This window comes from Miscanthus floridulus, chromosome 7, assembly GCF_019320115.1.
Source record: "Miscanthus floridulus cultivar M001 chromosome 7, ASM1932011v1, whole genome shotgun sequence".
In the NCBI taxonomy this organism is placed as follows: Eukaryota; Viridiplantae; Streptophyta; class Magnoliopsida; order Poales; family Poaceae; genus Miscanthus; species Miscanthus floridulus.
Window position 1 is genome coordinate 15978778 of NC_089586.1, and position 10661 is coordinate 15989438.

At 41.7% G+C, this 10661-nt stretch overlaps 1 protein-coding gene across 1 annotated transcript; it reads left to right on the plus strand.

The window, feature by feature from the left end:
- The first annotated feature begins 1855 nt into the window (after positions 1 to 1855).
- Positions 1856 to 10033, plus strand: LOC136462674 (uncharacterized). The gene is made up of 8 exons (XM_066461740.1): positions 1856 to 2240; positions 3291 to 3619; positions 3739 to 3824; positions 3938 to 4084; positions 4479 to 4581; positions 5395 to 5507; positions 5644 to 5758; positions 9539 to 10033. Exons 2-7 carry the CDS (start codon positions 3343 to 3345, stop codon positions 5734 to 5736), a joined length of 819 nt encoding a protein of 272 aa, XP_066317837.1. The 5' UTR covers positions 1856 to 2240; positions 3291 to 3342; the 3' UTR covers positions 5737 to 5758; positions 9539 to 10033.
- The last annotated feature ends 628 nt before the right edge of the window (positions 10034 to 10661 follow it).

Consider the following 10661-nt stretch of genomic DNA (forward strand, 5'->3'; position numbering starts at 1 on the left):
GTGGGATAATGTTGCTAGGCGGCGCAAGCAGAGTTGATGGCGTGGCAACAACATGGCTTGCAGCGTTGCGGTGTCTAGTCTTGCACAAGAATGGCTAGGGTGGTGTGGGACTTCATCGGTGACAACGACACGAGTGGTGACGATGACTTTTTGCCTTGACGGGCCGACGGCTTTGTCATCAGAGCAATGGCGAGTGCAGCGTGGTAAACAACTGATGGTGGATGGTGCTTGTGGCATGATCGTGGTTGTAGAGATAAGTTGTTTGAGTGGAATAGTATAGAGCTTTGGCGAGTGATGTTTGGTGCGTGTTGAGGTCTCAATCTAACTGGCCCATGGTTAGTTGCTTTTAGTTGTTAGTCTAGCTCGTTGTCGTTGCTGCTGTTGCTTAACACTTTTAGGGCCATTGTTGTTCAGTTATATAGCCCAATCTATTTTTTTTAATATGGTCGGTAGCTGTCCTACCATTGATCACATGATTGTAAATGTTGTAGCAATGAGCAATGTACTATGATGTTAAAAGTATTTGTACTATTTTTTTCCATGCACCTTTGTCTTCATATATCTTGATTTAATCCGCATCTCAAGAGGTGAGTCGGTCTAAAGAAAAAAGACAAGACCATCAATGTAGCCATGCACTTACTTTTAAACTCTAACCTTCATTTCACCTCTATCAATCTACTCATCTCGTCCATCCATCATTTCTATTTATCAGATCCTATTAAATAGAAATAGAAATAGAAATACACGGCGACAACAATTATACCTGATTTTTTTTAAAAAAGACCACAACAATAGCCATACCCTTGATGATGATGTACAAATGACTAATTCCATGGTTGGGACTAGACAGGATGACACGAGCTCCGGTTATCAAAGGCTAGGTCACTTTATTTCTCTGCTTACGTTAGATGTCTGGTTGGCATGACTCTAGATCGGGATCCGGATTAGATATGTATATATTCATAGACAGAATTATAGTGATCTAAAAATGTTTTATATTTAGCATAAAGTATAGACAAAACATCCATCTACACAAGAATGCATACATTATGCCATACTCATGAATAAAGCAACTCTCTATGATTGGATCTGGTTAGTCATTAAGTCAATATCCTATTTCTATCCTAGAAACGCTCCTTATAGGCCTCCGCTGCGCGGCCCGTGTCGCGCATGGCGAGCCTGACGCACTAGGCGTTCGCTAGCTCGCTCCTGGACTCATGGCTCCCGCGACGAGCCTGTCCAAGCAGCAAGCAGATGCTACGCTAAAAGCGCATATTGTAATTATATGTTTTAAGTATTTTAGATGTTTCTGTTGTATGTCGCAAGTATTGTATATCGACGTTGCAAAAGTAGATTGAGATGTTGTACATGTTGTAATGCCTATACACGTATGTTTCAAATGTATGTTCTAAATGTTTATCTGTTCCAGACGAATGTTGCAAGTGTTTTGTCTGGATGTTACATATACATACATGTTGCAAGCATACGTTTCAAGTGTTTCATACGTATGTTTACAAGTATTTCATCTAGATGTTGTATATGTTTGCCATGATTTTCAAATATTTTTTAGACGTTTTTAAGTGTTTCAGACGTTTTATTTTAAGTGTTTTATTTGTATATTGCTAGATGTTTCCAAGAATACAGGTGTTACACATGGCATGCCTATACAAAGCAGCCCGCTGCGCGGACGACGTCCAGAGCGGCGTGGGTGACGTCCGAAGCGGCCCGGAATTACTATCGGTGCGCTCTGAGCCCGACACACGGTGCTCATTTGCTCCCTGTGCGCAGCGTTCCTTCCTATGCCTAGCCTACCTGAGCTGCACCAGTTAACGACTTCAACGCTGCAGCTGCCCAGCTGCTCCTGCCAAAGCCAAACCGAAGGCGACAAGGTCAATGGAGAGGGGCGGGGCGGGCGCGGAGGGAGGAGAAGAAGGGAACAGGACGAGCAACCTGACAAGCCAACCAACCCTTTCCATTCCCAATCTTCCAGCAGTCCCCATTCGTCTCCAAGTCTCCGGTCTCGATCCCTCCCTTCCAGAACAAGACAGCTGACGCCGTCGCCGCCCGCCGGCCGCACCCGTCCATACCTCCGGCCAATCGTCTCCTCTCCCGTCTGTCCCGCGCCTCCGCTCATTCGTCACCTTCGCCCCGGCGCTCAGATCTCCGCCGCGCCTCCGCTTGATCCCCCCACCCATCCCCATTGGAGTGGAAGGGAGACCCATCCTGCGTGGGCGCACGAGGTACGTACGCTCACGCCTCTTCCGTCCTCTCGCGCGGCCGCGGCGTTTAGGGTCGCCGATTCGCGTCCAGCTCCTCTGTACGGTAGTCATCCCGGACCCGGAGGGGCGCTTCGACCGACCCATGCGCGTGACCCAGCAGCCGAAGGCTCGGGATTGGCACTGCGTCATAGGTAGCGGGGGAATCGGGACAATAAACTGGGATATGGGTATCTGGAGCCGTGGGGGTTTTGTGGGGGTTTTAGATATGGTGGTGATATGCTAGAGATACTTGGTTCGAGCAGATATACTGTTGGAATTTGATTCCTTCCTTTCCTGGTTCCATCCATTGATGCTGGCTGGGTTGAGGTGACACTCGCCTTGGTCACTGGTCCCCGTGTAGCTAACTTTGCAGCCTTTTCTAGTTGTGGCTGACAAAATCTAGTACGCTGAATCCAGCAGAATTGGTTAATTCTTGTCAAACCAAAACTATAAACAACAGTAAAATAGGCTCCCAACATGGGATATTGGAATGGGACCATATAGCTGCTTTACCCGTCAACTCCAGTAAAGCAGATGGAGCAATCAGGCATCAAACATGAAACCAAGTAACACAAAACTGTTCGAAGTAAAGAAGATGGAACAATCGGACATCAAATCTGAAACCAAGTAACACAGAACTTCGAAGTAAAGCAGATGGAACAATCAGACATCAAATCTGAAATGTTTTACCCAATAAATGTTGAAAAAACTAGCTAAACAAAGTATGAGGGCTAATCCTTGCTCCGATTAAGTGATTGACATATACTAGCTTATTGGCTATACAACTTATCATCTCCACATCTGAGAGACTGAGACTGATAGCCCTGAGCCCCTGATTACTGACCAAACTTTACTACTTTAGGTTTCAGTTAGCCATACTTAAAACCATCATGATAAATTCCCTGCATTTTCTTCTAATTGGCTTGATTTTTACATGGTGTTGATTTATTTAACCTGTAGTTTATCTGTTTTAACCTTTCAGCACATCCTACTTATTGATGCGCGACTTACCTGCCATTTATTATCTTGCAGGACCTGGTTTCATCAAATGCCTGGCAAAATGCTTGCTTGGTGATGTCTGGCTATGATTTGGGTGTTGTTTATCATGCAGTTGGCTTCTCATGGCACTCAGACAGAAGAAACAATGCAGTCTGTGCCCCACTGTGATCACGCAGAAGTGTCGGATTCACAGCCAACAAGTTTACAACTAAACCTGATAGAGAGATCAACAGAGCATCTAGCTTCATCTGAAATCAAGCCAGTTAGTGTTGATGATGACAATCAAAATATTGATGCCAATGAAGAAACTCACCTTGTTATTCAAGACGTTCCTCAGTGCCGGATTTGCCTTGATAATGAAGGTTTACTCCATGACTATTAGAACTTTTCTTAGACAGACAGTTGTTAAGGAAATTGAAATGCCTTGTTATTTTTTAATATTTAGTTTGTGTTTGTTTTGTTGCATACCCGCTTGGAGTAGGTGATGACTTGATTGCGCCGTGCCGTTGCAAGGGAACACAGAAGTACGTCCATAGGTCCTGTCTGGATAACTGGAGATCAACAAAGGTCTGGATTCTAGAGCATCTATTCTCTACACGGCACAGACTTAAAGACACTTTCTAATCATCATTATTAGTCTAGTTGGCTCTAACCTAGTATGTTTGTAACACATCACCCAGGAAGGTTTTGCATTTTCACATTGCACTGAATGTCGAGCTGCATTCTTTCTTCGTGCAAATGTTCCTCCAGATCGATGGTGGTTAAGATTGAAGTTCCAACTTTTGGTTGTTAGGGATCACACATTGATCTTCTTTATTGTGCAACTGGTAAGATACTCACACCTTTTATATTCAGTGATTCTGTATTAATATTATTTTGAGCTGAATCATCTTTTCTCTCTCTTTTCCAGATTTCATTGATTTAGCTGCAGCTAGAAATACATACCATTTTTTCTGTTTTCTGCATTATTTAAAAAATGAGCATCGTGCTGGTCCAAACTATTTGCAGTGTGGTTATCTACACTCAGTTCATCTCCTTTCCCTTTCATCCTTGTGGGTTACTTTGAGCAAGAACATGGTATTCTTTATGATTACATCATGGGAGACCAACACACAGTATTTTACATGATCAAGAAAGAGGCCTGGACGATCATAGTGAACTGCGCACTTATATACATCTTTTTTTGCTCTTATAATCTTGTTTTTTCTTATTGTCTTTTAGGTAGTTGCTTTCATGGGTATGGTGGTTTACAGATTTTATGGAGATGAACTGCGAGAAATGTTTGGTTATGAAGAGCACCCATATGCTTTCTATGCCATGGCGAGTAAGTTAATTTAATGATTTTTCATAGTGACATCTACAGATCTATTGTGTGCATATTGTATTTTGGTCTCAACTTTAGTTTGGGAAATTTCCTGAACAGCTGCTTTACTTTGAAGCGTACTTCTGTATTCTGTTTTACTGGAACTGCCTAATGCTGATTTAGATTCAATTTTCAATGCCATATGTTTCATGTAGCTACTATTGGATATGATTTGTAATTAATGTTGCCTTATGTCTCTTACCCATTGTGAGAAGTGGGGACCGGGGACATGAACTATCTTGGTGTAGTTCATGATATAGCATCTTTGAACCTTAAAGATAAAGGATCATTCGTTCTGTTTCATGTTAATGTGTTATGGTTACACAGTATTACTAGTGTAATCATGGACACTATCACCCTGTTCGTTTGGGCTTGTTTGGCTTATAAGTCGCACTTTTTCAGCCAACGAACAGTGCTTTTCACAATTGCATACCAACCTAGTTAGAACTCTATGGATCTTTTTTGGTAGTTCATAATTGCAGGTGGACATATTTAACACAGCAATTTTATGTGCTATAGATAAACCAGTGATGGATAGGTTAAATCATTTGAAAAGTATGCAAGGCACATAGCTATAGCTCTGGCAGACTGGTTGAGAATGCAATGCTATATGTCTATCCTTTGTTGTCATCTACTAGGAGTATAACTGAACAAATTTGATTGTAGAAGCACTGATATGCTATATGTTACATGAATTTGAAATTTTACCTGTACTTCACATGAAATGCTTGTCAAGGAAAAAGATTAATGTTTGAAAAGTTGTTCAAATTGCAGTACTGGCTATTGTTTTGGTTGGTTTGCTGTATGGGTTCTTCATTGCTATAATATGTGGACAGAGGATAACTGAGCGGCATTACCATGTTCTTGCAAAGCAAGAGTTAACCAAGGTCTGTGAAAGCAAGAGGAAAATTCAGCAAGTTGGATTGATTTTTCTTTTCTCCTTATATCTTATTGTCTTCTCATTTAGCCCATAAAACCTGTATTAAATATTCTGCTTGACATTTGATATTCCGATGCTGTCAGGAGTATATTGTAGAGGATCTTGAAGGAGCTGACCAAGTGCCAGACCTTGATCCTAACCATGTTACAGAGTTGAAGATATTAGGACTATATTGAACATAGCTGCATATAACACCAGGTATGCAATTTTGCTCTTATTTCTTTAAAATGTTTACTTACCTGGTCTCTTGTTATTTACTTCTATAGAAGAGTATCTCTTTTTAGCATGTAGGTGGAAGTGTACTAAAGTTCTCAAACAACAGTAATCAATTTGAAGTGGGAAATGTCTCTCATTCAAGTTTTTTCTTCAGCCTGCACAATCAGTTAACTTCTACAGTTTGTTTGATTGTGTTGCCTAAATTGTCACCCACCATGATTCGTAAATATCTTCATGGTTCCTAAAATCTGAAGTACATCTCGAGTCCTTTCCTTTGCACATCCAGGAATTTTGATGTAAACAATAAAAACAAATAGGTTCAGCCTTCTCTCCCATGTTTTCTTCCTGTGGCTCTAGCGAACCTTGGTGCTCATTGTGATAGGTCTGCAATGTTCACTGGGGCCAATTCATACCATACCACCCAGAACCCATGGAGTCCACAGAATACCCACTCCTAAGGCTGGCATCCATGTAATGCCACTCAAAAGCTATAACTGGCCCATACTATGCCATTATCCTCTTATCTTCTCTACTTCAAATTTTTTCAGCTCAAAAGCCGATATGACTGGATTATTTTGCCCTGGCTCGAAATAAGTCTAATCCAGTTGAGTCCAACCTATTAGCAACATGCTTTGGAGCACCAGGATGGAGTGAAACATAGTTTGACTTTTTTTTCATATCTGTGGATGGAGACAATAAAATGGAACGTGCCCTTTTTGCAATCATAGCAATCAACTATTAATACATGCCACATATCATTTTAATTAAGAAATACATGACAGATCACACACTATTAGGGCTCGTTCGGTTAGTAGGGAATCATTGCCTGGAATAAATCCTGCCGGGATTGTTTTGCAAATTTGTATAAGCATTGGTCAGCTGGATTAATTCCTGGCGTATTCCTGAAGAACCGAACAGGGCCTTAATGGAACCTAGCCACATTCATGCAACCGTACATGTCCAGGTAAACATGGTCATAAGCATACATAAAGGGCTCCCAGGCATCCAGTCACATCTGCATCAGTGTGTGATGAGTTCAGTCAGGTGGGTATTATGTTCGAGCCAGGGGTAAAACAGTCAATGGACAAACATTTTTTGGTTGAGAAAAAAAAGAAAAACAGATAAGGGAAGAGGTTAGTAGTGTATATGAACTATGAAGCAAAAGCTCCACTGTGGTTATTCCATGGACTGGACACAAAGCTTAGGGGTGGTGTTCTGTGGATTCCATGTGTTACCAATGGCACCCAGGTCACCTGTGGTTTTCCTTGGATCCAATAACTTATTTGCAGAGCATTATCTATTGGACCATGCATGTGACATCTGGATTGACGTAACTTGACAGACACAACACTTGTTTGGTTGTACTAGGAATGCATTTTTTTTCCTATTATTAAGGAGGAGAAAATGAGTCTAAGAAGACTTGTACAGTCCCTTGTCCATTTGGGTGAGGTATACATAAGGGCTCACCGAACAAAACTAGATTACAACCATCAACCAAACAAAACACTCATGGCCATATGCTACTAAGGCCAGTGCCCCCTCCTCCCACCCACCCACCCAGCACACCACATTTTATCCTCATCTCCAGTGCCTTGCATGACAATGCTAAAATTAGGTGACACACCCTCAAAGATGCAACCAATCCTCTGTTTCCATATCTACCATTCCTCCAACACGGCCAATGAATTAAAAGCCCTTGCGCTGCTGTTTAGGGACTTGTTGCAAGGCTTGACGCCACTACAAGGTGAAAACAAGATCATCTGAACCTGGAGTTAGCTGCTGCAATCCGACCAAGGATAGCACTGAGACCCAGACACTTCTTGTGAACACGCATGAAGTGTTGCACATTTTCTTCTCGATCACACAGTGAGCAGCACATAGGGTGATTAAGGCCTTGATTGGCCAAACAGTCAGTAGTCCAACAATGATTAAGTGAGGCTAACACCACAAAAAAATTCATTGAGGTGGAGCCCAGGTTCTCCAAATTTCCTTCAGTGGTTATGTATGTATGTTGACTGAGTTGCTCATCCTGAATCCGTCAGTTTTGAATGCCATAAGGAGCCGTTCTAACAAGCTGAAGTAGATTTTACAGGAGAAGCACAGGGCTAGAAATATCTCAACAAAAATATCATTTAAATAATCTTGATTTCCTCCAATATGCATAGGCATGTTGCAGGTAGGAAATAAGATGGGCCTGGTTTCAAGAATCAGGTGTAGAAATATATATAGAATATCGAGGGAAAACTTTTCAGCTGCAGAAGGGGGGGGGGGGGGGGGGGGGGGGGGGGGTGGGGGGGGGGGGGGTTGGGGGGGGGTTGTGTGGGTGGGGTGGGGTGGGTGGGGGGGGGGTGGGTGTGGGGGGGGGGGGGGGGGGGTGTGGGTGGTGGGGGTGCATGTAGTCAACACAGTTGGGTTTCATCACCTTTCATCTTCATATTCCGGAAACCAGTTGATCCAGTTCCTTGGGCAGTGCTTGCTGATGCTTCTGATGCCCAGATTCAGACATACTCTGCACTTTGTTTTTATGTATGTCAATATGTCATGGAAAGTATGCCTGTAATTCAATATGCAAACCTACATATGATGGCCATGTATAACGCTTACAATGAATACTGTTTTTTGCAAAAAAAAAGAACCATTACTTCAATTATTTATCTGGTAAGGACAGTAATGCCTTAAATACTACGGCAACAACAATCAAATGTTTGAACAAGGAGTTGTCTTTATCAGCAGGTTGGAGCCACATTGGGATTAGGGTGTGCAAATGCATTGCACCCCTAAAAAAATGTTAAAACAATGATTTTGTCTAATTTTTCACCATATATGCACCCACTGACCCACTGTGGCACATGTATATGCATCCATAAGGCAAGAGCACCCCCTCTAATTCACTCTACTTCACCACTGTTTATTATCAATAGAGCTCTGGTGCCTCCAGTGACCACAATTCAGGAAACTAAATATCCCTCCCTTTCCCTTTCTTCTTTTTACCCCCTTGAAACAAAGATGATGGGTGTAAATTGTAGTCTGAAGTATCAGCAGTAATGATGTCCAATAAGTGTGAACATTCAAGGAACATGTCAAAGGTGTATGCTGCTATTTTCACTCGCAGCTATTTCAGCTGGACCATGTCATGGTCGGTGCAATTATTGTGATGTAGACATGTCATTTAATGTTGTTTGGGATACAGTGTTGATGCAATCTGAATCAACGGTTCATGATGAGGTACTACTTCCTCTGTTATCTAGGGCTGTTTAGTTCCCAAAAATTTTCACCCCAAAGTGTCACATTTGAATTTTGCGGCACATGCATGGAGTACTAAATGTAGGCGAAAAAAAAAACTAATTGCACAGTTGGGTGAGAAATCGCGAGACGAAACTTTTGAACCTAATTAGTCCATAATTAGACACTAATTGCCAAATACAAACAAATGTGCTACAGTAGCCAAAACAAAAAAATTTCGTCATCTAAACGCGGGCCCTAGTACAAGCTGCTGGATTGCTACTGCATAGACAGCTGTGTAAGGATGGACATAGTTGTTGAAGTTACCAAAAAATGGGTTGGGATAATTATTTGAGAATCAATGCTCTCGCCTGCCTGATTACCCTTCGATTCATCTATAGAAGTCTTGAATAGTTATGATGCTGGTGTTGGGAAATCACACATTTGTCACACTGCCTAACCACCCTCAAATATGCGGATCTCTTCTAAATGTTTCAGGCACTCAATCTTGAATTAACTTTCTTGTATATTCTTTTCCAGATAAACATTGATGATGAATCGGGAAAAGCATACCGGAAACAGATCCTAGGTTGATGTTGCAAGAAATACAAATATCATTCCACTTCACCTGGAGACGTGCAAAATGGGCCTTTGGGTAGCCCATAAATTCTTGAGATGCAAAACACACTTGCTCATTTGAAGAGCACTATTTGAAGATTCTTTGGTTCCAATGTAGGTTTGATAGCTCTTAAACAAGATAATAACATTAATCGTCACACATCTCATCGGAGGAAGATTACGGTAGAAGTGCTAGGATGATGGACTGAATGGACATTTTTGTAAAGTAGTAGCATATTTCTTTTCTCCCTTGCTTCAGGTACACAATAAACACATAACAGCTAAGATGCAAATGCTGGTGTTTGGTTGTACGTACCCTGTAAAACTTTACTGCCAAACTCGCAATCCTTTGTCCTTTGATTATTTCAATCGAATTGATGAACTAAATAATATAACATGGAGCTGGAGGTGCTCAAATAGTCTCTGCGCGTTGCAACGCTCTTTAGAAAATGGAATTGATGTGGGCTTGTGCTGGATTGCTTGACTTTGCTGCCATCATAATTTGGTCTGCACATGGGTGCATCTTTTTTCAATTGTTTGTTTCATTTTCTAAATTTTCTATGGTTGCTAGTACCTTGGGACTTGGGATGTGCTGCTGAAATCAGGAGCATACGAGGGTACTCCTGCCTCGATGCTTGCATTATTAATAACACGGCAGGCACCTGAAGGTGGTGATCATCAACAATCCTGTGGAACCATCTCATTGCAAAAGCTATCTAGATCCTAAATTTCCAATATATGTATGGTGCCTGTTTTGAATTAATACTAGTAATCATACTTTTTTGCCTTAAGATTTAATTAATATGTTGTTAAATGACGGTGAAAGTGAAACTGACTATTGGTGACTTGTTAAAAGAATATTCCAGGCAGAGCTACCTCCAGTGCCTGTCAAGCGTGTGAATAGCCATCATGGATCTGCATGAACTTTCTCTAGAAAATGCCATGATGTCACCGCGACAACTGTAAGTTATGTTCTTCTAAGTTTATTTATATTGCTGTCAATTAGCCATGACCCATGAATCCTTGAACTAAAACTCCTTCCGGA